The 26,121-nt window shown below is 50.6% G+C and overlaps 7 protein-coding genes across 7 annotated transcripts; 2 read left to right on the plus strand and 5 right to left on the minus strand.

Annotated features, from left to right (window-relative positions):
• Positions 1-8: 8 nt before the first annotated feature.
• Positions 9-994, minus strand: KRP23_1264 (Abhydrolase domain-containing protein AKT2; the record flags this gene model as incomplete). Its single annotated transcript, XM_067883149.1, has 2 exons — positions 9-444; positions 519-994. 2 exons carry the CDS (start codon positions 992-994, stop codon positions 9-11), a joined length of 912 nt encoding a protein of 303 aa, XP_067751836.1.
• A 936-nt stretch (positions 995-1,930) lies between these two features.
• Positions 1,931-4,197, plus strand: KRP23_1265 (uncharacterized protein; the record flags this gene model as incomplete). Its single annotated transcript, XM_067883160.1, has 6 exons — positions 1,931-2,038; positions 2,106-3,134; positions 3,201-3,269; positions 3,341-3,421; positions 3,492-3,830; positions 3,901-4,197. The coding sequence occupies 6 exons, from the start codon at positions 1,931-1,933 to the stop codon at positions 4,195-4,197; spliced, it is 1,923 nt and encodes a 640-aa protein (XP_067751837.1).
• Positions 4,198-4,204: 7 nt separating this feature from the next.
• KRP23_1266 (C2 domain-containing protein 3) lies at positions 4,205-11,752 on the minus strand (the record flags this gene model as incomplete). Its single annotated transcript, XM_067883171.1, has 9 exons — positions 4,205-5,875; positions 6,851-6,949; positions 7,020-7,264; positions 7,335-7,670; positions 8,625-8,937; positions 9,022-9,166; positions 9,235-9,329; positions 9,398-9,478; positions 10,451-11,752. 9 exons carry the CDS (start codon positions 11,750-11,752, stop codon positions 4,205-4,207), a joined length of 4,287 nt encoding a protein of 1,428 aa, XP_067751838.1.
• A 123-nt stretch (positions 11,753-11,875) lies between these two features.
• On the minus strand, positions 11,876-16,621 carry KRP23_1267 (Potassium voltage-gated channel subfamily H member 7; the record flags this gene model as incomplete). The annotated part of the gene is made up of 10 exons (XM_067883182.1): positions 11,876-12,431; positions 12,519-12,910; positions 12,972-13,019; positions 13,090-13,557; positions 13,628-13,769; positions 13,829-15,140; positions 15,222-15,330; positions 15,401-15,655; positions 15,721-16,038; positions 16,109-16,621. The coding sequence occupies 10 exons, from the start codon at positions 16,619-16,621 to the stop codon at positions 11,876-11,878; spliced, it is 4,113 nt and encodes a 1,370-aa protein (XP_067751839.1).
• An 800-nt stretch (positions 16,622-17,421) lies between these two features.
• On the minus strand, positions 17,422-19,623 carry KRP23_1268 (Lysophospholipid acyltransferase; the record flags this gene model as incomplete). The annotated part of the gene is made up of 12 exons (XM_067883193.1): positions 17,422-17,735; positions 17,799-17,862; positions 17,936-18,024; positions 18,105-18,208; positions 18,277-18,350; positions 18,440-18,577; positions 18,656-18,709; positions 18,778-18,851; positions 18,918-19,099; positions 19,168-19,221; positions 19,286-19,403; positions 19,485-19,623. The coding sequence occupies 12 exons, from the start codon at positions 19,621-19,623 to the stop codon at positions 17,422-17,424; spliced, it is 1,404 nt and encodes a 467-aa protein (XP_067751840.1).
• A 200-nt stretch (positions 19,624-19,823) lies between these two features.
• KRP23_1269 (Calmodulin-like protein) lies at positions 19,824-24,415 on the minus strand (the record flags this gene model as incomplete). The annotated part of the gene is made up of 4 exons (XM_067883204.1): positions 19,824-19,902; positions 19,978-20,222; positions 20,278-20,393; positions 20,467-24,415. The coding sequence occupies 4 exons, from the start codon at positions 24,413-24,415 to the stop codon at positions 19,824-19,826; spliced, it is 4,389 nt and encodes a 1,462-aa protein (XP_067751841.1).
• Positions 24,416-24,588: 173 nt separating this feature from the next.
• Positions 24,589-26,095, plus strand: KRP23_1270 (Uracil phosphoribosyltransferase; the record flags this gene model as incomplete). The annotated part of the gene is made up of 9 exons (XM_067883215.1): positions 24,589-24,704; positions 24,769-24,814; positions 24,881-24,962; positions 25,050-25,132; positions 25,206-25,312; positions 25,392-25,479; positions 25,550-25,648; positions 25,714-25,800; positions 25,874-26,095. The coding sequence occupies 9 exons, from the start codon at positions 24,589-24,591 to the stop codon at positions 26,093-26,095; spliced, it is 930 nt and encodes a 309-aa protein (XP_067751842.1).
• Between the last annotated feature and the right edge of the window lie 26 nt (positions 26,096-26,121).

Raw genomic sequence — 26,121 nt, forward strand, 5'->3', positions numbered from 1 at the left:
ACATTTACCTACAAATTCGCCTTTGAAATGATCTTGGACGCGAACGGGGGGAGCTGTTCCAGTTCCGCGGCGATATTCGCAGCCGTCAGGGCTGGATTTTCCATCACGACCAAGTGTCCGAGGCCTTTCATCCCCTCGCGCACAGTGTAAATGTGCGGACACTTGGCCTCGACGGCCTTGAGCATCTTCTCGAAACACATTGTGGACTCGCTGCACCAATGGAAGCGGATCGGGCACTTGGGCTGTTGTAGCTCCATGTCGGAGAAGTCAAGCGCCTCCATCGAGTACATTGAGGCTTCCAGCCGAGGGTCGCATGCAAGTGAGACGGAGCCATCAGCCTTCTCCACGAGAGCACCGCTCAAATGCGCAGCCAATGCTTCGTCATCCCACGCAGCAAATGCCTGATGTGTCGTAAAGTATTCTTCAGCTACAGCTCGGGACGGCCTACAGATGCAGCACACCACGGCAAGTTAGTACTTCTCACAAGCACACAAAACTGGCAAAGATCGCAAACCAACCACGAAGACGGACGCCGGAGCGTTGACGCGACGAGGTAAGATCGCACTGCTTCCGTCATCGGGGAGTTGGTGTCCAGCGTCGGCTCGATCAGAATCAACGCGTCAAACGTGCCAGGGTTCACGATTTCAACCGTCCACAGCGCTCCCGAGCCCATGGAGAACCCGACTCCAATCAAAACGTCCGTCGGCTTCTTCTTCCTCACCACGTGGCCCAACTTCTCCATCGCCATCACGTACCAACTCTTGCAATCATCACACTCCCCTTTCACCCATGGAGCTTTCGGGTTCCTCGCATCCACTTTCAAAGTCTCCGCTAGCTCGACATCGCTCCGAGTTCCGTGATAGGGAAAGTCAAAGCTCACAAACTCCGTCTCCACACGTTGAACGACCTCGGACTCTCTTAGCCGACGCATTACGGGCTCCCACATCTCTTTTGAGAACCCGCAAGCATGAGCAAACAGCAGCGTCACCCCCATCTCTAGTTGAGATTCTCAATTGTCCTTGGTATCTTCTTTGAATAGTTGCCTCACTTTGGAAAAAACAGAATAGCTACGTTTCTGACACAAAGATACGCCTGATGACGCAACATATCGTCGTACACGGTACTCCTACCACGGTTGGTATAATGAACGAAAACTCAAGTCCACATTCAGTACGCTACAAGCAATGATCGCAGCCATACCTCGAACACTGAGCCTTTGAGCAGGCAACGTCAAGTCGTAGCCATGCGCCATTAACAGTCATTGCTAGCAATAAGTGCACGGGCACGTTTCAGCTCGCAGGCCTACACGCTTTCCAAAGAATTGCGGGAAAGTCGTTTTGAGGTGATACGTATCTAGACGAAGGCTCCACCGGCCAGCGCGTTAGAGCAGGAGCTGTCGATTGGAAAGTGGGTTGGACTGTGCAAAGCAATCATTTTACTCACTTTTGGGGCACAATGGTTGTTGTATTGACGCCGCTTCCTACACGGGTGAGAGGAGGGGTTGAATACGTTCTACGTCACTAAAGTCGAGTCCGTACCCTTCGCAACATGTTACTTTCACCATGCTGTGGCCTAAAGATTCACGGGGCCTCAACTCTTACACTAAGATCGATCGCACACCTTACTTACTTCAGTCTTTGATCCAGTGCAGTTCACCACTAGTTGCCTTCAGTCCTCTTTTCCCACATCTCTTTCGAGAACCCACAAGCAGCAGCGTCTCCCCATCTCAACTTTCACCTTCTTCGACGTTTGCGTTCGACCCAAATGACTGCAATAACGAAACCCCAAATTTGCTCCTGTTCAACCGCCGCGACCCATTGAGTACCAATCCAAAGAACGCACCATGGCGGCGTTGCCTCGGCTTCGTGATCCTACGCTGGAGGAATTGTATACAGCTCCAGCGCGTGCATTGCCCGATGAGATCCAGCAAATGCCAGCGGAGGACACGGCCTGCACGTTTTGTGGCGTCAGCTACTTTGTGTTTGCCGAAGTGCAGACACTGCAGACCACAGTGAAGCAGTACAAAAAAACATTCCGAGTTCGTCCTTGCTATCGTAGTATTTCCTGCTCACTGTAACCAGCTTACAGTGGACTTTGATGAACAGGAATTCGTGCGGTTTATGGAGCGTGAACGCTCCGTGGCAAGAGATCTGCGCCAGCAGGTAACCGAGTTGAAGGACGATTTTGTTCAGCAGGCAGCGACTTGCAGTACCAGCATTCGGCAGCTCGCAGAACAGAATGAGATGCATCGCAGTGAGAGGCAAGCGGCGTTAGAGCTACTAGAGCAAGTTCAGAAAGAATTGTTGGTCTCTGGAGACGCCTCTAGAGAGCTGCAGATACTCTCCAAGCGCAGCGAAGAAGAGCTGAAGCTAGCGCACTCGCTTGTGGAGCAGAAGTTGCGGGACGAGGTATTGCACGCGTCGAGTCAAGCGGAGAGCTGCAAGCTGATGTCGGAATCACAGGAGGCTTCGTTCAAGGAACAGCAGGAGCAAGACCAGCAGCGTATTCGAGAGCTCGAGTCCAGGTTTGTAGAGAGCCAAACCCACTGGGCAGTGGCTGAGCGGCAACTGGTTACCGAGCGCGATGTTTTGAAGCAGAAGCTTCTAGCCACAAGCGAGCGCGTCGAGCAGGAGGCAACTACTGCACGGCAATTAGAAGTGCAGCTAACTGCGATTCGAGAAGAACTCGCTCGTGTCGTGACTGCAAGTGACGCAGAACGCAAGTCAAATTCCCAATCCAACAGCGAGGTCATTCAACTCAAGCATCAGCTGCAAACCCTCGAGAAGGGTCGAGCTCAACTGCTTTCTGAAAACGGGCGATTCAAAGATGATAAATACAAGTATGAAGACGAACTCAAGGCTCTGCGTCTTCGAATGGACCAGTTACGGGGTCAGCTAAGCGTGAGTACGTCATCCACAGAAAAGGTGAAGGGAGACTATGTCCGTGATTTGGAGACGTTGCGCGGCGAGCATGGGATTGAAATCGGCCGTCTCCAACGGGACCACGCGCGAGCTATCGAAGAACTGAAGACAAGTCAGAATAATTATCAGGAGTATCTCCAGAAAGAGACGACAGAGCTCCAGACACGAAGTGAAGAAGCGTCTCGGCAGGCGATAGGGGCGATAAACGAAAGGGTTGGTTGGGTTTACAGATGAGAATCGAGCGGATGAATGCCCCACTGAGTCAGTTTGCTTGCACAGCTTCAAGATGCAGAGCGTAGAGCAAACGAGTGGAAGGATCGGGCTCTGCAAAATGCCAGCGAACGTGAGGTACAATTTTCACTTTTCCAGTAGTGCCTGCTGCGTTGATTGATCTACAACATATGATGTTTGAATGGCAGGAGGCCAAACGCAAGTGTACCAATTTCGAAAGCATTCTCCAGGAATGGAAAGCAAGACTCGCTTCAAGTGAACATGACAAGGTCAGAAGCCTGTCTGATGTATATGTGCAGCTTTACAGTTCACTGACACAACGTGTTCATGCTCCTACAGCAAAAAATGGTGGGGGAAGCAGAAGCTACACGCGCTGTCTTGGAGAAAAAATTGGCAAGTGCCCTGCACGAAGCTGGAAATTCTCGACACGAAGAAGAACAGAGGCGTAAACACCTCCAGGATGAAAACGCAGACCTTCAACAACAATTGCAGAATGTACAGGCTCAAATGGAACACCGGCGAGAACAGCCAACTCCAGCTTCAGAACCACAGGTCGCTTGGCAAACCAAACAAAATGATGGCAGAAAACCATCTCGAGAAGAATCCACCAACCAGGAATCTCACGGCACCGAAAGGATTATCGACCAACTTCGACAGACGCTTAAACAAAAAGATCGGGTACGTGGGTTCGTCTGTGGCGGTCAGACGTGAACGAGTCTCATGTTTACATGTTGTGTGTTTCCGCCAGGAAATTGCGCTGCTCCAGCAAACGGTTCATCGTGAATGCATGGAGCGGACGTCACTCATGGAAAGAATGCGTAGCGGTAAAGTGGTTCCAGAGATGGGTATCGCGGCTATGCCAGTATCCTTCGGGCACAACGAGCAAGCGAGCGTGATGCGGTCGTCGACTTCTAGTAGTATTGAAGATATCAGCGAGCGTACCGAGGATATGGATCTAGCCACAGCGGAAGATCAACAACCGAAGGCTTCGTTCTATGAGAAGCTCAGACGGGGAGGATCCCGAAAAGCGAAACCCAGAAAGTAAACTTCACTCAAAAGTAGCAATCATCGTCAGACGTATCCTCATTGGCGCTGACCTCGTCGTCACAGCTTGAGCTGCTATCCTCTTTCATCCAATAGTTCATGCTTCCTTGCATGATTCGAGCAATTCGTTCCGTCTCCGAGTCGTGCGCAAAAAGCGAACGAGCAGAGGAGTGCTCCTCCTTTTTCACGACGCTATGCAGGCATTTACGTTGCTTGGTTATCCACATGTCAGATGACGACACTAGTGTGGCCTGAGTGTCATGGAACTGCTTCCTTTCTCCAGCATTATACAGCGATCCGCGCAATATAGTTGCTGACTTGGTGTCATCAAGCCGAGTCCTCTTTCCTTGCATTTGTCTCTCGACTAAGTGCAACTTTGGTAGGACTTTTTTCGTGTTATCCACATATCCTTTGTGAATCTCGTCACCAAGTGGCACTCTTGTTACGCTGTCGTCGCAAGCCAAATTTCGTGCCTGGGGCGAGATCGGACCCTTAGCTACAGATAGCAGGTCTTTCAGAGAGGATGGAGTGAATTCCTTAGAACGATCAGGACTGGGGCATCTACAGCGTACATCGTTCACCTCCTTGGTTGCTACCTCCTTGCTTTCATTCGTCGAAACCTCACGATACCCAGCATCTCGGACTGGATCTGACAATGGCTTTGCGAAATAGGAATCGCGCATTTCACGCAGCATTTCGTAAACCAACTCCAGCTTTTCACTTTTCAGGTCAGATGGCGCTGCATCGGCGTGCTTTTGGCGCTGGATAATACCTTGACCGCACCCCTGCTCTGAATTGGTACACTCGGCACTGCTAAACGGGCTGTGAGCTGCAGTCTGTTCGTTGGGGGCACCGAGGATGCCAACTTTACTACCCGTTGTAATTGCCTCCAAAACTTCATGATCCGCCTCTCTTTTCATTTCCAGGTCAATGGTGGTAGAGACTTCGGATGCCTCACTCTCCGATTCGCAATTATCCTCACTAGAGCAAAACATATCCGCACTCTCCATCGCATCACAACCCACATCAGCTGTTGAGTTCTTCTCACAACTCAAATCAATTCCTTCGGCGTCACTGTGTCCAATATCGCTGTCACCGTCAAGCTTCGAATCGATACTTCGCCCGATCTGAGTAGGAGACGGTATCACGTCCGGGATCTCCAGCTCAAGGAGGTCGACCTGAACAGCTTTATCGGCATATTGAACGGTTTGTTTACCAGAGTAATTGGAAGTATCGCTCTCAGGCTGCCCTCCGTTCGCATCTTTATCAACAACAACTTCTGGTTTCAAATTGCTCACACGCGAACCAAGTGAAGTATCATTGGTACGTGGAGCCTCTTTGAGCTCCAGCTTATTTACATCGACCCCGATATTTACAGAAGGAGACTCCATCGTGCTGCCGACTGCTTTATCCTCAATCGATTTCCTCGCAAATGAAGGCGACGCTTGTGTGCTTAGCGGTTCGTCATGAACGGATTGTTCATCATTGACATCGTTTGCTGAGAAACCATCATCTTCACATTCCACTCCTTTTACTTTCGACCCTCCATCGAAAGATCGATGCAAAACGTCAACAGCCTCGATGTCGGTGTCGTGCATGTGTTCGTCCAACGATGTATCGCCTTCAGTAAGAGGTGACAACTCCAGTTCATCGATGCCAAATGAAGCTAGAGTGATTGGCTTAAAACAGTCAACAGTGATCTCCAATGAATCACTGTCTGAATCTCCTTCGTCAGAACCAAGGTTATCATCGTCCAATTCATCAATCCCCTTCGCAAGGAAACCAGACGTTGTGTACGAATGGTTTTCAGATCTTATATCATCATCCGAATCCCGCTCATCAACGGCCAGCTCACCGTCCACTAAGTTTGACATAGCCTCCTCAACTTCGGTATCTCGATCACCCATCGATTCCTGTAGCTCTGAGCCAGAGTTGGAAGGCGTCGAACTGTCCTTCTCAGCACTCGACATGTGTTGAAGATCATCCCTCGCGACGAGGGACTCACTAATAGCGCCTTGATTTTGCGAAGAGATACCCTCCTCTGATATCTGTAAGCTCTTTAACCGAGTGTGCATCTCCTCAGATGCCTGGTATGCAGCTAGAACAGCATTTCCCAGTGAGAGCTGCGGTGACACAAATTCATCCTTGGTGATTGATGCCGCGTCCATCTCACAAACTCCATTTGTCGAGCATTTGCTAGTGCTCCATAGCGGATCATCGTCAGTGTTGGCAAGTGCAGTATCAGTCAACGTTTCTTCCGCCATAATATTTTTTACATGGACCTTAACTTGCCCCCGGGTTTTGTGCTGGCTGTCAAGTAAGTGGTACCAACCATTAATATCGCGCCAACCACGCGAGAAAAGGCTCAAATCCACTTGCACTTTTCCAACAAAAATATCTTTACTGCGAGGGTGAGGATTTGGCTTCACTCTTGTGACCAGTTCGTGATCAGTGAGGGTTGAGGAATCATTTCGTAACTCGTCGTTGTTTTGCCAAACTGACACTTCCAGTGACAACTTTTGCCAGTCAACATCGTCCGCATCAAGAATATCCCGATAATTCCACTGAGGGCACGCCCCAACCTTCACTTCTGTTTTCTTTACAGCGTCCCAATTTGGATCTGGATCATGTTGTTTCAATTCGCCAGATTGTACTTGGACTGTAGCGTACACGCGTAGAACAGCGTTAGAGTAGGCATAATGTTCGGCCTCGCCTTCATTCGCCACAATGTTCCGTCCTTCTTCAATCCATACCTGTAAAAGTGACGAAGTTGTTAGGCTTCGATTGAGTCGATTTCGAGCGCAACGGGACGAATAGACTTACCTCACACGCCTTTTTCAGGAAAGGATTCAAAAAAATCATTTCGTTCTGTGAAACCTCCTCTGGACTGGTGGGAGACATCAGCGGCAGTAGTGGCCGCACAAATCCACGATCGGGTTTCAGTTGAATATCACAAAGTCGTGAATTACCGTCGGTAGCTGCTGAACCATCGTTCGAAATGTCTCGAGGCGAATCAAGAAGACTGTGATCTACAAAACAATGGACACCAACTCGAGCTGCAGATAGTTCTGGAATGCAAAGATAAAAGAAATTAGTAAATGTAGCATACTAGTATGATAGAGACAGCAATAGTTGTACCTGTTCCTACACGAATCGGAAACATGCCTCGAACACCCTGGGCACGATAAAGAACTGAAGCCATCGGCACCTCTGAACTTCCAATCTCATGAGGTACATTGCATGTATCGCACCACAAAAGCACCATCACGTTAGCACACGCCTCTTGTAAGTTAGTTACCACTTCCGGGGTTAAGACCATGTGCGCTTGCATAGCTAGTTCGGATGACAGCTTGTCAAAGTTAGCCATGCTATCGCTCATTCGAACAGGAAATTGTGATGAGCGCCAACGCTTGTACCATTTACCACCCTCTTCAAAAACACGTTCGCCCAAATCCTGAATGCCCTTCTCGCGCTCTAGCAGTGTTCCTTCTTGTTCATGAAGTTCACTCCCCAAACACAGCGTGACTTCAAGAAGCACTGAGTGAAAGTCATTGTTTTTCCTCAAAATCTCACTAAGATGAGACGCTGTTCTTGTAGCTTCCGAATCATTGCTCCATTTTCGGTGTCCATTCTCGGTCAGTAAGTGCGCAAAGTTTGCCAGAGCTAGGAGCCTAAACGAAATGGCAATACTTGCTGGCTGCAATAATTTGCCGTATGAGGTAGTGGCACCACTCTCACGGTGGGGCTCCACGAAGAAACTATCATCAGAAAATCCATTCCTGGAGTCCATCACTTCACCACCATTTTGCGGTTTTCTGCTAACAAGCGAAGCCGGTGAGATTTGGTAAGATATCTTCAACGGAAGCACGCTTGGAAGCATTTGATCTTCACTATTCTCACAATCCCATTTAATAGGAACATCCAGAACAATTCTGTCTTCCACTCGGCTACGTTGTGTAGCGCTTTCGTGATTCGTTTCTCCTCCGCCCAAAGCTGTATTCAGATTAAATCGCGCCTCACCACTGATCGTTAGACGCGACTGCGTTCCAAAAAATCCGTTTTCTACACGCAAGGCAAATAATACTTGACTTTGAGGACCCACCAAAGGAAGATCTGCACGCGCTTCATCAAGACAGACCTCCTTTTTTTGAAATGCATGCACAAAACAAGAGTTCAACTTGGTGTCTGCTGCATCCCACCAAAGCGCGAAGGGCATCCCTTTCAACTTGCTTGGATGGCCATTGCCACCAATTAGCACGATTTGGCCCTGCAGCTCGCATCCCAGAGGAGGGGCATCCCTCCAACCATGCGGTGCATTTTCATATGCGCGCCACTGCTTTTCCCGTTGTAGTACAGCTCGCCAACATTCGCGGATGTCAAATCGTATCTTGTGCAAAAGGAGGTTACTTTCACAGTTCTTTTGCTCACCAGCTGCAATCTTGAGATCAGCTGGTGCACACTCCAGCTGGTTCCCAGTGTCGGCATCAAGTCCGCTACAGCCATCGTCTAGATCGACAGAGAACCCTCTGCTTATTGCGGCGATGTTAAGTGTGGGGGCAGTTGACTGCGTATCTGACCGGTCGCCCACAGGAATTGCAGCGGATGAATCAAAGTAATGCGTTGTTGACTGTGAATCACGAGAAAGAGGGTGAAAACGACCAAATCGTTTCCGGTACAGCACACCCCGTATAACAGCCTGGAATTTGACAAATGATCGAATTGTTGTTGCAAACGTAAGGAGCTGACTCAGACAAAGGAGGCAGGGTGAACACAGTAAATTAGTTTCAAAGCAAAACCTCGATTAGCATCAAAACTGGAAGCATACCTGTTCAGCTGTCCCTATACACACCCGAGCTCGGAGGTAACCTGCATGATTGCCGTTAAAAGGATTATCAATTGGGAATCGCCCATCCACACCAATAAAGGGCAGCGACTGTGCGCTGAATCCATGCAGATCTGAGCCCTCACGTCTAGCAGTAACATCAAATTGTTCACAATGAGCGGGAGGCATGGCAGCTTATTATATACGCAAACGAACCTTAGGAACTTAGCGAAATTTCTCAGTGGCAATTTGGACAACCCTAAAAGAGTGCGGTCAGTTTCTTTGGAGGCATGTAGCCAGACTTCGATAATCTTCAAAGTCAAGAACAACGCATAATTAGCAATTCTGTCATACATAAAACGTCAGCTCATATGCGTACCAGTTGACCACTCGAAAAATACTTGCTTGCATCCTCAGCGAGCAACGACTGGAAGACGTGGATATGTCCACTGAATTCAGCCTGTAGCAACGACGCAGAATCCAGCCAGTGTGACGATTTCAGCTTACGCCGGACCGTTCGCTCAAACTTGATTGAGGCAGCCGAGAGCGTCGTGAATTGAGACGGTATTGCGTAATGAAGCAACAGGCTCGGCCCGTCCGCTTTGTTTCCACTGCCATCACGTATTGCTTCAGAGGCAATCTTCCTCGAAGACGATTCTTCTATCGTCGATTGGGAATATCCACTGCTCGACGTCAAAAACGTAACATTTGTTATATCTTCAAACATCACGCCAAGTTGAAACAATTCAGAACCGCGTAGGCTCGAGTTCATGCCTTCCAAATCATACTGAGCTTTCGCTTGTGCTTCTCTTTCCATTGATTCTGATAAAGCGTGCTCAGGTAGAACCGATCGCCTGTTTTGATATTCCTGTAGTACATCCGAGCTCGAGGTTATCGACGACAAGAGCAATTCACTTTCCTCCTCGTTTCCAGCACTGTCACTTGCAGAATTTTGGCTACTGAGACTCGCGTCGTAAAATGAAAACTGAACGTGAAGCCTGCCGACACCGAGCGCCTTTTTGGCCCGTGACTCTTTGTCCTTTCGTGAGCTTTCGCGAGCGTTGCTGCTAGTCTTAGTTCTATCCCTTTGATTGTCACCTTCCACGACGAACAGCTCAACCGTTGTTGCCCACGTTTTCTCTGCCCCCTGAGCCACCGACAACAGCGTGGAAGCATTTACAGTTCCCTCAAGGTCATAAAACCTCGATGCGCGAGGATAGAGATGCTGTTCATGCCTTCGCTTTTTGCGTTGCGCATCGCTTTGATTCTCGCACCGAACATGGAATTTTAGCCACTTTGTCGCATCGAGCTTGCTGGGGTTGGTAAGTACTTCATTGGTGCTGGCATTATTGACAGCAGAAGATGGTCGGGTTAACAACATCGTACTGGAGCATTCGAGGTGCCATTGACGTTTCCGCAAAGACGTCGTCACCGAGAAGGCATTCACTTGAGGCAACGGCGCTCCACCTGAATTATGATGCAAAAGAGAGGCCACATCACTGTGCGAAACACAGATCTGGATTGGACTGAAGCGGCTCGAAACCGACGAAGAATCTCGGAGTTGGCGAAGTTGGTTTTCAACGAAACTTCGTTCCAGTTCCAGCGATTCAAACGCTAGTGATAATGTGTTGACTTCATTGAGAACGCCGAAATTCAAGTCCTCATTCGCTCGTGCTGTAGTATTGTTCTGATCCTTGGTCCCTGTTGGATGCTTTTCGAATACAATTGGTGCCGGCGAATACAACTGAGGCCGACCACCCAACGACACTATCTGCGATGTACGATTTTCATTAGAGATCGACAACTCCTCGCTGGACGTCAGTAACAACGCGTCTCTAACTTGCTTCATCGCACGATCTTCGTAAATATGTTTCCCAGCGTCCTCTTCCTGACCTCCCTTTTCCTTCACCGCTCTCTCCATCGATTGTTTCAGCGCTTTTCCCTTGTTCAAAAGTCGTTGAATGCGCTGGAAATCATCTCTCGATCCTCGAGATTCCACCACCTCATCCATCTCCATCTTTAAGCCCATTTTTACCTCACCAGCAACCGATCGCAACTCACTTTCCACATCCAACGGAGAAGAATCTTCCTTTTCAACCTCAAAATCCGTCCACTCTCGTTTCGAAGGCAACGAAACAGACGACGCCGAGCTCCAGGCAGAAAATTCTCCCTCAAAATCCTCCTTTTTAAAATCCCCCCACTGCACATCAAAGCTCACGGCCAAATAACCCAGCACCTCGTTTTCCTGTCCTGCTCCACTGGGTTTTATCTCACACAGCGCGTCTTCCCTCCTCAGCGCCACCAATTTCTCCTCTGCCGTCAGGACACTATTGTCACTTTCCACGTCCAATTTCAACTTACATTCCCCAAATTTCTTCTTGGAACCGCGGTCGATCACGTCCAGCGTCAGGTCCTTCATGTCGGAGAAATAGGCCACCAATTGGTCGGGCGGCACCCGCACGGGGTATTTCATAGCAATCGTGCGCGGCTCTTCGACTGCGACAGGTGCAGCAGACAGTAGGCTCGGGCGGAAGAGGCTGCTAGGCTGCTGCTCGCCCCACCAGCGCACGCGCACGAGCGACACGCTGGGCAGCGGCCGGGAGCTCACGGCGCTCTCCAAAATGTGGCCCACACAGAGCACCACGGTCCCGCAGCGCTTGCCCGACACTTGCGGGGGCAGGGACGTGCCCTCCAGCTCCTGTGGCAGTGACAGGAAGCGCCTGGAGAGCGACATGACAGCGATTTTCGGGAACTGAAGTGCGAAATTTCGGGAAGCTGAAAGGTGATATTTCGAGATGGAAAGTGAAATTTGGGAACGGAAAGGTGAAAATATTAGGTTGAATATTATTTTTGGGTTTTACAGCGCATGGACAATGTGTGTTCGTAAAGAGGCTGTACGCTGCGAGTTTTCGGAGACTTCACTAATGGACTGGTTGGTGCTGTAGAAGTTGGCGCCGATGCCACCACTTGGGTCGAGTGGGGATGGAGTTGGGATGGTAGTTGCTGACTGTTCGCGCATCGAGTTGCTGTCGAGAGTTTGGTTTTGGGTGGAGACCGAGTCGTGGTCGAACTGACGGTTGGCAATGGCGTTGACGTTGGCATTAACGACTGTGACGCCACAGGCCTGCTCCTTCTCCGCCAGAATCTGCAGCTGCTTGGGCAACAAATCGGGAGACCACTCGCTACCCCGACGCTTGTACAGGTTCGCCATGGCTACCCTGCCGAGGTCCTTGAGTTTTACTCTTCCATGTGTCTGCTCCGCCACGGATCTGTAGTTCTGGCCTCGGCGAAGCGCAAGCTGGACGTTGCACTTTTGGTTCGGTAGTAGTGAGTACATGTCGTCGGCGACCAGCACCGACGCCAGTTGACTCAAAAAATATGTGCTCACTGCTGGCGAGACGTTTTCCAGTTTCCTAGAAAATGGTGAACAATTGGAGATATAGGTTATACTCAATCCAGGCAGCAAGTCATCAAGTGAACAGGAAAGGCACATTACGTACTTGAAGTCGTGAATGGTAAGCGAGTACAGGATGCACTTACTCGAGATGGCTGTAGCGGTAGAGATCGTCCGGTAATGCTCCTCGGGATCCGCCATAAGAGCGTACTGCTCAAAGACGGAGTTCTCGCCGATAATGCGGCCGACACCAGTCTTTGAGTTCAAGAGGTCACACTCACCCTCCACCAAGAAGAAAGTCTCGATTCCAGGACTGCCACAGCGGCAAACCGTCTCCCCTCGCTGGATGCATACGGGCTTCAACAAGAAAAGAGCGTATGAGACGAAGCCCTTGAAGGCATCCTCCATGACAGTAATGAGTGGGATCGCAAACAGAGTTTCAACTGCGACCAGACGCGCCACATCAAAGCGCAGACTTGGAGCCATCTTGTCGAAAAGCTACAAAGCCAAGCATTAGTATATTGAACGACCCACTTAAAGGCATGCATCGAATCCTTACCTTTTGCTCGGGGAAGAGATTTGTGCAGGCGATGTAGTGTTGGTAATGCTAAACACGGATGGACATCATGTTAGTATACGATGCAGTTGGGCAGCACCTTGATATCAAGTACACTTACCATTTTAACGTTTTTGCAGAGGCGCTCACTGACAGACGAGTCTCGTAGGTAGTCTTTCATCTCGGTCATCAGGAGTCGGTATTCACGATCACTTGGGTCTAAGTTTTGGATAAGCGTCATGACCGAAGAGAGGATATAACCAAAGACAGTAGCGTTCACAACGATAAGGATGATCACCACGACCAACTCATAGGGCGAGTGAATGCTGGGCTTGACATCACCGTAACCAACAGTTGTAAGCGTGGTGAACGCCCAGTAGACTGCAGCGATGTAGCGATCAGTGACCGGGACAAGGTCAACGCAGTTAATGAGGTGGGGATCATTTGGAAAGAAAGCGTCCGCACACCAACTATGATAGCCTGCATTCTCGCTCACCACCATCACGCCGTGAAACATACACGCGCTCCAGTGACAGAACACGGACATGATCGCTAGTAGCTTAAAAAGTCGTTCTGTGGACGGACTCAACTGCAATGAAGCAGAGAGCATGCTGAGTTAGTACATGTAATAAATCCTCTGCAGTCGAGATCGCTAGTACCTGAACAGTGTCGCGAATGCGGCCGAAGACGCGACTGAGTTTGATAAGACGGGTGAGCTTCAACAACCGCGCAACTCGGAAGAGTCTCAACAGCTTCGTGGGGAACAAATGCAAGGTTTGGTTTGATGTACCCACCACCGCTCTGTAAATACAAGTCAACATTAGAAACGTATCGACACTTCTCGTCGGGGAAGCACTTACTGGAATAGCTCGTCGATAGGCACAGTGGAAATAAGATCCAGGAGAAACCACCCCTTAGCGTATCGCCAGAAAAGCACCCGTGGGTCGTAGATAAGTCTCCGTTCGTCATCGAAGTAGGCAGTGCGAAAATTGAGAACGATATCCGTGAGGAAAAAACCGTCGATGATCATCTCGAACACATACCATCCCCCCGTCGCATCAACGTCGTAGCCCAGACGAAAAGGAACGACGAGAATGGAATAAATAATGCCAAGGCCCACAAAAAATTGCCAAGATACGATCGTTGGTTCCTGAGGGTGGAATAAGTATGTGCCGCGTAACATCACTCGTTCTGACCGGAAGTTGCGCTTCGGCTGTTCAAGTGGCGAGTCTCGGATTTTAACAATCATGTCGTGCAGCTCGTTTTCGTCAGCCGCTCCAGCCAGCGATGTACGCCCTTCAAGTATAATGTCTTCATGTGCGTCGTCCGCCCGAGATGCTGGCTGGTCACTCAGTTCTGGTAGGCCTGAGCTCGTCTGTGCTGGTATTGGCATGTTCTCCAGTACGCTACCAGTTCCTGTTGAAGGAACATAGCGGTGCTCAGGTGATTCAGCTACTTGGTCTTTCGCAGCATGGACACCGCTCTTGGAGATCGAGTCAGTTGTCGAGTTCACGCCCTCGTTGGGCTTGGGGTCGGGATCAAATTCGCTAAGTTGGCTTTCACGGGGATCCAACGAGTCCAAACTGTCAAATGCTGCAACATTGGCCCCAAGTCTGGCTTTTGCCGAAGGTGTGCCTGGTAATGCCTCTAACGTAGGTTTTCGTCCCTGAGCAATGGATGTAAACGGTCGTGTCAGGGGATGTACCGCTTGAATCGAGGGTGGTTCGCTTGACTCAGGAGCAGCCGACCAAGCGTGGTTGTTCCGTTCTCGGTCACCCTGGAGCGAAGAAAAATCTTCGTGCTCAGTTGTCGTCCCGGATTTTCGGGAGTGTAAGATAGTACTTTGATCCATGCTGGTACTTGGCTGTTCACCGGGTTCACTGCTCTCCTCTAGTATAGGCTGCGGCCTCGACTGTCCTGTCAACGTATCAATTTCGTTTGTTGGCATAAAGGGCGCAACGCGAGCAGGCTTATTGGGGGTAATTTTGCTGTTCAAGATGGTAGATTTGATCACCATCTCGGGGATATCCACACTTTTGTGAAATACAGGAGCACGCGCTGCAGGCCTGTCGGATGAGCTAAAGACTGAAGGGTCCACACGCCTCCGCATGCTCTGCGAGCTGGCTGCTGCTGTGTCACGAAAATGCTTCAGGACTTCTGGCCAATTTATACCTATGCAAAATGTGCAGATACAGAGGTAAGTTTAAATGCCCGAAGAGCGAATAAACAAAGGAAGTACGTATGGCCACCCACTGATCTTCTGGATTGCATCGCGCGAAAGAAAAGTCAACTCGCTGTAAGACTTTGCAACAGCGGAGCAGATACGAACGCCATTGCCGTGGTCGTGGTCGTACACTTCCAACTTTATGGACAAACGAGACAATAAATAAGTACTAGGTTTTGTGATATGCGTTGCTTGGGTGACCACGTACCTCTCCAAAATGGTCTCCGATATTCATGGACGACAGGCGCATGTCCTCTTTTCCACGCTTCACTGTCTTCACGAGCTGGACCTTCCCTTTTATGACGAAAAATACGTGCGCTGCAATTTCATGTTCGACGTACACGTACTCGTCCTTGAGCATTGCAAACGGACGCATTGCCATAACGATATCGCTGATGAGGCTCTCGGGGCACTTTACAAAATATTTGATGCTCGATACAATCTTCGAGTGCACGTGGTGGATCTACACAACCAATATTCATTCATTAGAGTCCGCTAGGGTCGCAATACCATGAAGCAACGCCTTACCATTTCATTGCGTAGTGCTGATGGTAACCGCTGAAGGATTATACGCTCCTTAAACACGGAGCGATTTTGGTAGAAATACTCGAAATGGTAGCGGATCTTATTGCCGATGTACTTTGGCATGCGGCGCGAGATTATATATTCCTTCACAACAGTCATGCGCTCATCGTACCGCGCCGCTGCAACGTCCAGATTTGTTACGAGAGTTGATATCGTACCGATCACGTAACCAAAGAAGGATACTCCCACCGCCATAACTGCGATATTCAGCAACCTTTCATTGTTGCTGTGTGCCACGATGTCGCCGTACCCAATCGTTGTCTATAACAACAACAGCCAAACACAGGTTAGTCTCACGTATAAAATGAATACACAAACAGCAAAGTCGTACCATAGTGACAATGGCCCAATACACTGATCGAACATACTGGAGGGAGCTCGGATCATTAAGCTGACCCGCTGGGTCGTGAGAAATAGCAATCAGCCATGATGTTTCAGGGTCTGCTTTTCCCACAGCGTACCATAGGCAAGCCACAAGGTGTGCTATGAAGAGCATAGTGAGCGCCAGCTTAGCGAGTGACACAAGACTCTGGTTGGTGTACACTGCGTCTTCAAGGTTGGCAAAAACCTTGCCCAGACGACGAATGCGGGCAAGCTTGAAGAGCCGAAGAACTTTAAGTCCGCGAAGCAACTTTGCGGACAGAAGCGCAGCTTGCGCGTTGTTACCCACTCCAAATAGTTTAGCGAGAGACTCGAACGGGAGAGTGGAGAAAAAATCGACGGTGAACCAGCCACGCAAATACGCCTTCACGATCAAGCGAAAGTCATAGGACACCTCGCCGGTTGGCAACTGGAGGCCGGTGATAAAATTAAGGACGATGTCGATGAAAAAAGTCACATCCATGATAGACTCGAGGATGGCGAAGCCACCTGTCGCCTCTACCTGAAAGCATACGCGGTACGGCACGACCAATGTGGTGTATAACACAAGGCAGATTAGTAGTAGATCCCACATCCTCTTTCCAGTCGCTTCCGGGTCGATAAATACATGTGGCTTCAATGAGCGACGAGTGATCCGCCTTCTCCGACCGACGTATGAAGGTAAATTCCTCTTGAGTGCACTCCAGAGAGCGCGCCCATTCCTGGGAGGGTTGGCCATGCGCTGGCGATGATGTCGAATCCCAGTCATCTTGGGCAGCACGAGTCACCTTCAACGCTCCACGGCATACGACGGCGCCCTGCCTCTTGAACGTATCAAAAGCACGATAAACACCAGTAGTATTGCGATGAGCTCGAGCAATCAAGCAGTCGGATATTTAGCTCCGCGACATCGACGACGGCTGAGCCGACAAGAGGAGTGCACGTGGGTGTAGCAGCGAAGGCGAACACGAGACCAGCAACTGCTCCAGCCACGGAGGCGAAAACCAGTCGAGGCAGTAACTGCTGATAAACTTGGCCAGCTTCTGCAAGTGCCCGTCCGCCATTCAGATCAGTATAAATAACACCCACCTGCGGTTGATTCCGGCAGGTCCTTGGTTGCCAGCCCCTGCTCAATCCCAAATAAAGGCAAACATCAATAGAGATAGATAGCAGAGAGGTGTGAGGATGGATCTATTGATTCACCAAAATCGGCAGCAGACAGCACATTGGCGCCACGCGAGTTCGTCGACTGACGAAACGTTGCGTTGCTAATTGGTCATCGTCTTACTGCTTCTTCTTCTCGACAGAAGAGGGGCGACGCTGCGGGAAGAGGTTGAAGAACACCAGCAGCCCGATACTCACAACGTGCGGGAGGAAGTACCACGAGCTCCAAATGGCCAGGCAACGGTGCACGTCCATAATCTCGAAAGCCACACCCGCGTACTGCATCGCCACCCACGTGAAGAACATACCAGCGATATCGTAGAAGAACGCCAGCGGGTGGGAGGTGCCATTGAAGTACGAAAGGAAGATGGCATGCGGGTACGCACCGCGATCCTCCGTGTAGTGGAAGTACGATCTCAGGCGACGGCGAAGGTCTACGAATATATCAAAAGCATGTCAGTGCAATTTATCGGCAGCATGCCAATCCTCGTACTTACGCTTTCCAACTTCAATGTAGATGCCACCCAGAAGGAAGAACAGATAATAGCCCGGCGACAAACCCTACAATCACCGACAACAGCAGTGAGTCCACGTTTATGACAGCAATGCAGCATCTTATTGAGAGGGTACTTACGTGCCACAGAGCGCTGACAAAGAATGAAGCCATCGTCGACAGGAGGCCAGACTTTCCCGACTTGGACAGACCCACACGCTGGTAGATATCTGGTACAGAACAAAAAACCACAAATTTGTGAGTCCAAGCTCTCACTACCGGCAGTCTCCCGCGAAAGTCGGTGGCTTACAGGTGTTGATCCATTTCGCAACACCCCTGTTCCAGTTGTTGATAGCCACTCGGAAATTCGTTGGGAGCTCGACGCACAGGAGGTCATTGTTCGTGATGCCATCCCTGTGGATTAAATGCACACAACAACCATTAGAAGATATACCCCGACAATCCCCGGAAAAGTTACGTACCATTTTCCAGTTTTCTCCACGTAGCCAACGCCAGCAGCAGCACTCGCCGCCTCAGCCAGCGACCACGCAAGGTACTGTCCATCATGATAGCAGCAGCGCAAGTAACAATTTGCAGTCAGCCACTACTGTCCAGCTCATGAAATTCGTTGCAAAAGGTACGTACAAAGCGGAAACGGAATAGCACCACGGGGATGCACATGCGAAGGCAGCGCACCGCCCACGACGCCTTCGGGAAAAAGTCCGGTGAGTCGATTTCCTCGACCGGAAATTGCAGCGAAGCAAAGAAACCCGCTGCCGAGATCTACAGGGTCAACCCAAACGAGCGTTAGGCGTAATGACGATAGGTAAGGATGAACTTGCCCTGCGTGCAACGACGTACCACAATCACAAACAAATTGCGAAGGTGGACCAGGAACGGGGCGACACGAATGTCCTAGGAAAACATTGACTCGTCAGAGCAGAACAGAATATACCGCCAAAAAAGGTTCGATGGTAAGTCACCTTCATCCAGAAGATGTAATCCTTGTACTCGAACGCCGGGCCAGCAAGGTACGTCGGGAAGAAGAAAATAAAGCCTGCGTGACAAGTTGCATCAGCGCCTAGAAATCAACCACATTCCCCACCAACTCATCATCACTCACCAAAGTACGGGATCAACGCCGGGATTTCCTGCAGCTCGTTCTTGAGCATCGTGGGTGTCTTCTTCTCCTTGGGCAGGCCGCCATCACTGTAGTTAATGGCGACGCTGCTGAGTTTCAGCGTCAGAATCATCTGCGCCGAGTCCCACACAATGTCGGGGCTGTGGAACTCGCGGTAGTAGTGACTGCAACCACAAAACCACAATTTAGCCCACAAAGTCACCGCAACAAGCTGTAGAAATTGGCCACTCACATCGCCACCAGATACGCCAGCAGCAGCGGCAGCACAATACGACCCACAAGCTTCCTATAAAAATAATAATTAGTTCCTCCACATATTTTCTGTTAAACAAAAAAAGCAAACGCCAAACCTCGGAGCCACCATCATCAGCAAATACACCACCGCAGCTGTGCCAATCGTGTGCAGCACGGCCGTGTCGAACACAAAAGCACCGGCAAATAGTCCCGCCGCCACATTGAACAAGTGACCTATTTGCCATAAAATAGTCGTCACAAACAAGAAAAGTGAGCACCAAGTGTATCATTTGAATAGCAGCCAATGAGCCGCACGGGAAGTCTCGCCGGGTGCGAGGTGGATGAGCGGCGCCACGAGGCTGCAGCCAGCCAGCGCCACCATGAGGCGGAAGCCATTGACAGGGAAGTTCTCGCTCTGGGCGATGCCGTCCACGGGGCCGCGTAGGAAGTCCATCGTCTGCTCTGCTGCTCGCCAGCGATACACGATCCAGGCCTCCACAAGTCTACGAATGCGGCGAATGACACGCATGACAGGCAGCTGAGTGCGTCACCGCCACAGGTTTTATGCGCAATAGGTACACTTCTATGATTGGTCGAAATGATTGATATATTGGGTCATGGATACAATGGTGTGGCATACATGATGTTGAAGTGCTACAACAAGCGGCGGAAGGCCACCTCGCGCACGTGGAACGGAGTCGACGGCACGCGCACATCCTGCAGCCGCAGTTTGCTGTGGCACCAAATTGCAGTGGCAAGTGTTAGTTGGGATTGCTGCAATTGGGCATTTCGTTGCGGCCAAACGTACCCGGATGCTGTCGTTTGCAGCAAGTTGAAGCGTATTTGGGCTGCAATTTGAGCATTCACCTCATCCGTGGTGGAACTCGAAGCAGCAGAGACGCCTTTGGGTGGGACGTTGACTGGTGTTTTCGGATTTGGAGTTGGGCCGGGTAGTTTTACTGCAGGCAACAAAGATGGGGGTAGACGCTCCTGCCAGTGCACGAACGACGGCCACATGCGCAGCACAAGCTGCTGGAACTTCAATTGACGCTCCTGTGGATACAAAGTCAATGAGAAGGAGCCATTCTTCAGCTGGATGGAGACTTACCTCGCCGGGTTTGAGCGTAGCCACTTCCGAGTCGAACGCTTTCCGGAAGATCGATAAGGCGACGTGGTCGTCCACGATTTTCGGTAGCAGTTTGAGTGCTGGCTCGCACGTCATTACTGTCCAAGACAGACACAGCAAAGGAATTAAAGTCGGGTTGAGACGTAGCGCTGGTTTTAGCGTCGTACGTACCTGAGGAGGAGCTGGCAACGCAGGCGAGGGTCTTCCTCACGAGAGCCATGTACTCGGCGAGGATCGGGAGCGACACGAACGGCGCAATCACAATAGGCGGCATTTTGCGGACAAAGAGCTGAAGATCATCTGCCAGAGAATCGATGGGCACGCTCTTGATGCCCATCAGCGGAGGCGATGGCTTCGTGAACATGTTGGTGAAAGCTCGCCATCCAGTACGTCGGCGTAGTAGCTCATCCTGCTCGATGTCCACTGGGGCGTTGGCGGTGCCTCCCCACAGCTTCTCCTTTCGCCGCAAAATGTCCGAGCGCTTTGCGAGAAGTTGGCGGACTGGAATCTTGCACCAACAGCATACCATTTCCCGCGTTCCTCCATTGGTTCCAGTATCGGTGTCGCTATCGTATTGTTCTTCAGCCGCCTTCCGTTTTCTCGATCGCTTATTTGACTCATGTTCCTCGGGGTTCAGTCTTAGGTGGACGATGAACTCCACGAGTAGATACAAGTGATCATTGACAGCATTCGTGCGTACGAGGAATTTGTACTTGTCCTGTTTCGTAGACTTTTTGGAGAATTCCCAAACGTCCTCTTCGCCTTGATGCCAATACACAGGAATCTCGTGTACATTTCCGACAACGGTGCCTGCACCTACGACCTTCGTATCGGTCTTACTCACGGCCGCTTTGCTGGATCGTCGACGTCTAGCTGTTGTAGCCTTTTTCGATTCTTCCTGCTCTTGGAACAAACAGACGTGAACACAGCGCTTCACGACGTCATCTTCTCTTGTGTCAAACGGCTTTGGGACGCCTGCTGCTCTCTTCAGAGATACGATTGCTTGTGCTTCGACATTTTCTGCTTGCTGCAGCATTCGATACTCTTCACTACTGGTATCAAGCCGATTCAACGTGAACCACGATGAATCCTTCTTATCATTCAACCTGGTATCCAAAGCCAGAGCCTCAATAGTTTGCGGTGAAGGAAACGAGAGTACGTGCTCCATCGTATTGCCATGTAGAGTTCGGCATGTCGCCGCGGACGAGATGGCCGGGCGGAAGTTTGAGGGTATACCAAAGAACATAAGTAGACTTCGGTCAATATCCATTGGAACACCTCGCACAAGCTTCTTCATCGCTGAATACGCCAGCTGTGAAATGGCGTCAAGCGAGTCAAGGAACCGCTTCTCTTTCTTCCAGCCGCCTTTGCCACTGTACTTTCGATGAAGTGACTCAAGCTTTTTGATAAACCCAATGAATTCCTCTTCACTGATTAGACCGTCGGCGTCTTTATCGACGAAATCGAGTAGTGCATCTTGCTCTTCGACCGAGAGCTCCACCTGGAGCACCTTGTAGATTAAGTATTCAAACTCATGCTCGTCCAAAGCTCCGTTCTTATCAGTATCGAGCGATTGAAAGGACTGGCGGATCTCCATTTCACGTTGCTGGGAGAGTAAATACGTTTTCTGGGTCAGTTGCTTCTTCACAAACGCTACGAACTCGTAGAAGTCCAACTGGCCATTTCGATCCAGATCGGCGTTGCACATTTCAGCCTCCAGTTCTTTTGAGGTAAATTCGTGGCCTAGAGCACGTAATACGTGGCTAAGCTCACGCTTGTCAATGCTGGATGTCTGGTCCAAATCAAAGAAATCGAAGGCTCGCCGAAGTGACCGCTTGAGGTGCTTGTGATACTCATCGTCAGACCGACTCCACTCCTCTCCGCCCTCAGCGTCTTCGCTGTTTTCGGAGCCATCAACAACATTTTCGTGATGGTCGTCGTCAGTTTTGTCACCATAGGCGCTCCTGGCATAGCTGCCACGTCGATTGGTTATTTGTCCTCTTACTTGCTGGCGCCGTCGAAGTTGCTCAACATCCAAGCCAGACGATGAACCATTATTGTCTGAAAAACTGGAGTTCTCTCCGTCATCACTGCTGTGGGCAGCATTGTTTCGCGCAGACCGGCGCAACCGAGATCGAGATCGACGCATATTACGCTTTCGTTGAGGACTTGAATACCGTTGTCCGTAGAAGGATGCGGAGCGGCGTCGGTGACGAGAGGATCGCCGCTGCGCCAACTTTTGACGGCTCCGAGTTCGCGGAGCTGAGTTCGAAGCCAACGTCCGACTCCTTCTTCTTACGGACACGTCGCGAGAACCCTTCTCGCTACGTTTTGTACCAGATCGAGTCTTCGACGATTGTTTAGGCGCTTCGAAGTCGCTGCTGTCTTGAGCTTTAGCTTCGTCATCGCTCCTGGTCTTCTCATTGATCTTGCGGTTAGCTCTGCTTGCTTTTCTCTTGCCCTGCTCACGACCTGTAGTGTCTGGTTCACTTTCTGTAGATGACGCACGCGGACCGGATTTGCTCTTCGTACTGCGATTTGACCTAGCGTTGGACTTCACCTTTCCTTGGTTATCCGAGGGAGAGCTACTGGCAACGTCAGATGAATCTGAGCGTCTTTTTCGGGTTCTGCCTCCACGCTTGGTACGCTGAGCAACCTCCTCATCACTCGACGTATGGTCGTGGGTCTCTTTTCTTTTTGTTGGTCTCTTCTTTCTTGGTGCTTCGCTACTGTTTTCAGCGGACGAAGATAAATCCGCTCCTTTGACGGCCATTTTCTCTTCAGTGTTGCTTTTGCGATTCCCACTTTTAGTTGCTTGTTTTCGTGCAAACGCCTTGTTGATACCCCAGCTGAAAGAGTTCCGGACATTTCTCTTTGGCTGATTTTTTCTCTTCTTGATGAGGTCGGTTGTGCTCCCGGTGTCACTTTTGTCACCACTGCGTTCACTGTTTTGACCCGTCCTCTTCTTCACCTTGGCTCGCGTTTTGTTGGGCGAAGAGAACAACGAGAGAAACTCGTTGTACTGGATTTTCCCGTCACCATCAACGTCGTACTCGTCTGCTAAGCACCGAATCTGTGCGTCCGTGAGTGGAAGCCCCATTTCAAGTAGAGCCTCCTTCAGTTCAACAGCATCGATCTCGCCGTCTTTATCGTCATCCATGGCTTTGAAGACCTCGCCCAACTTCCAGCCTTGCTGTACCTCGGCACATTTGATCAACGTTTCCACGCGTTCGTGCACTTTTTTCACATCAAGGTGAAGCAGTGGCTGCAGCCACTGGGCAAACTGCATGTAGTCGATACCAAGCTGCTGCTTGTCATACTCATACTCGAAGCGATCTATGACTGTGCTCATCTGTGCAACAGATAACCGAAAAGATGGGCCTTGGTCTTCGCGTTCAAGAACTCGCTCAAACTGTGTCGAAGTGATCCACCCTCGCTTTTGTCTATCCACTTTTTCGAGCCCTGCTGCGATGCTGTACGAAGACGACGACTGTTTCTTCCCGTCATACTTCGAGATACTTCCACGCAGTGACTGTGCAATTTCGCTGAGCTTCTCCGAGTCACGCACATTGCAAGCAAAATCGACAAACGCCGCGTAGTCGACCAATTGCGTCGCTCTCTCAACCTTGTTGTTGTCACTGCGGTCACTGTCAACAGTATCTCCGCCGCTAGCTTTAAAACACTCTGCCAAAGCTTCGGCATCTTCTCGCTTCTCCAGCTGGATGCCCATCTTGCTCAAACACCTCGTAAACCTCTCGCCCTTCATCACCCCAGGTCGTTTCGCGTCCTCGTACTTGGCGAACTGCTCGAGCCAATGGCGACTCGCGCGTCGCTGCGCTTGCCCTGCCATAGCGTTGTGCACCGTTTCCACAATCGAATAATCCAGTAGCGGTGCTCGCTTCATCCTCCCCGCCTTCTTGAGCCTCTCCTTCTTGTGCGCTGCATCGTCACCCGAATCCTCGACGCTGTCGCTCTCTCTCGACCTGTTCTTCCGCGTTTTCCTATTGGTGGGTCGAGGCGACGACGATCTCGATCTTGAAGACGAGATCCGCTCCGACAAGCTGTCAACAGGTCGATTACGCCGAGAGGAGCCGCCAGTGCTCGAGCCTCGCTTCAACATGGGCGCCAAATGGTCACTAACGCATCGTGACCCTTCACATAACATGGCTACATCTAGGTATCATCCAATCACCTGTCATTAAAGCGTCCTTTTCGACCAATGAATTCACGTCGTTGAGTTGTGAGGTGAGCCTGAACACTTTTCACAATTCGACTAAGAGGACGGGAGTGATCATGTTTCTACGAGCGGTTCGGAGCCACGCGAAGCTAGGCGCGGCGGCGCTCATGGGTGCCCCCATGTTGCTATCCCAGCAGCAGGCTCGGGCAGAGCAGCGCGTGTATGCGAGCGGGTGTGTAGAGTATAAAAGTGGAGGACGAAAACTCCCTGGTTTTCACGGATCTTTCTGTCTGCAGCGAGGCCTTGGGCAGAGGAGTGCGTCTCGAGCTCTGGAAAGCTCAGGTCAGTGGAAAGGGGAATGTTGTCAAGATATCGGGAAGATTCGGGGCTGATGAACATTTGCTGTAGCATGAGAACGTGGTGGTGCTGGACCTTGAAAGCGAACTGATTCAGCTCGGGATGACGCGGATCCGCGACTACGAAAACGCCGGTTAGCACGCGAAACTATTATATGCAGGGCAGAACGAGATTTGTGAGTGCTGATAGTGGTGTACTGTGCTGCTGTCGATGTGTGCAGGTGCAAAGTTCACTCATGATGCGAATGGAGTGCTGCGAGCGACGTTGGACCTGGCGCTGACGGAGCTCCCAAACGATGACGAGGTGCGTGGTGGCTGTCACTGATGTACTGTTGACTCTGTGTGCAAGGCTGATGTTGGGTTGGTGGTCGTGCCAGGCTGTTGTGACGACCCCACGCGGATACAAAGCAGAGGGTCTTGTGTTTGAGGACGATGTCAAAGTGTGTGGCGTCAGTGTCGCCGTGAAGCCGGAGGCACAAAAGGGGTACGTTTTCACTATTTGAGATAGATTTAGTTCTCAACTGCACAATGAATTTGTGCTCACGTTTGCGGTGATCCCGTAGCCTCTCCCAGGTTCTCCGCACTTCGTTGCCTTACGACTCCAAGTACGGCGAGATTGTGGTGCAGGAGCTCGCCAAGGGCGGCAACAAGGTAGCACTGCCTACTCCTTCGTACTCGTCGTTTATGTAGTTGCTTCACGAGTTTCATTTTCGTTGTTCAGATCGCAAAGGCCACCCTACCGGAGGATCTGGATGGTCATGAAGTACTTCTTTTGTGGCCGGAGCTCGCCACGGTTTCCCAAATCGACAAAATCATCCACGTAGGATGTCGTTGCAAACCATGGTGTTTAAGGCGTCTAACATCGTGCTGATTTTATGTTTGCAGCTCCTGATGCAGCAGGGTGTCGAGGAAGAAAAGATTACAGTCGTGACGCTCGTGACTTCTCCTGAAGCTGCCGACAGCTTCTGCAAGGTTTGTCTCGATCCCAGTTATAAGTCATCTCGATATGCCCCTTAACTTTTCCTTTCGATTGTGCTGTGGCTAGGCGTTCGGTGACGCGCGACTCGTGACTGCTTCCTTCGATGCAAGACTCAGCGAAGGCGGTCACATCGTGCCGGGCATTGGTTCTTTTGAAGCGCGTTACCTTGGTGCTCCAAGTGTGGTCGTGGAGCTGGCAGATGACCCCGCCGTGGACGGCGGCAACGACGAGAACGCCCTCAAGGCGAAAATCTCCCAAAAGCTGTCGTCGTGGTTCAAGAAAGACTGAGAACTTGAGCGCATGGACGTCTAAAG

The sequence above is a fragment of the Phytophthora ramorum genome (genome assembly GCF_020800215.1).
Source record: "Phytophthora ramorum isolate Pr-102 chromosome Unknown Phyram_PR-102_s0001, whole genome shotgun sequence".
NCBI classification, from domain to species: Eukaryota; Oomycota; class Peronosporomycetes; order Peronosporales; family Peronosporaceae; genus Phytophthora; species Phytophthora ramorum.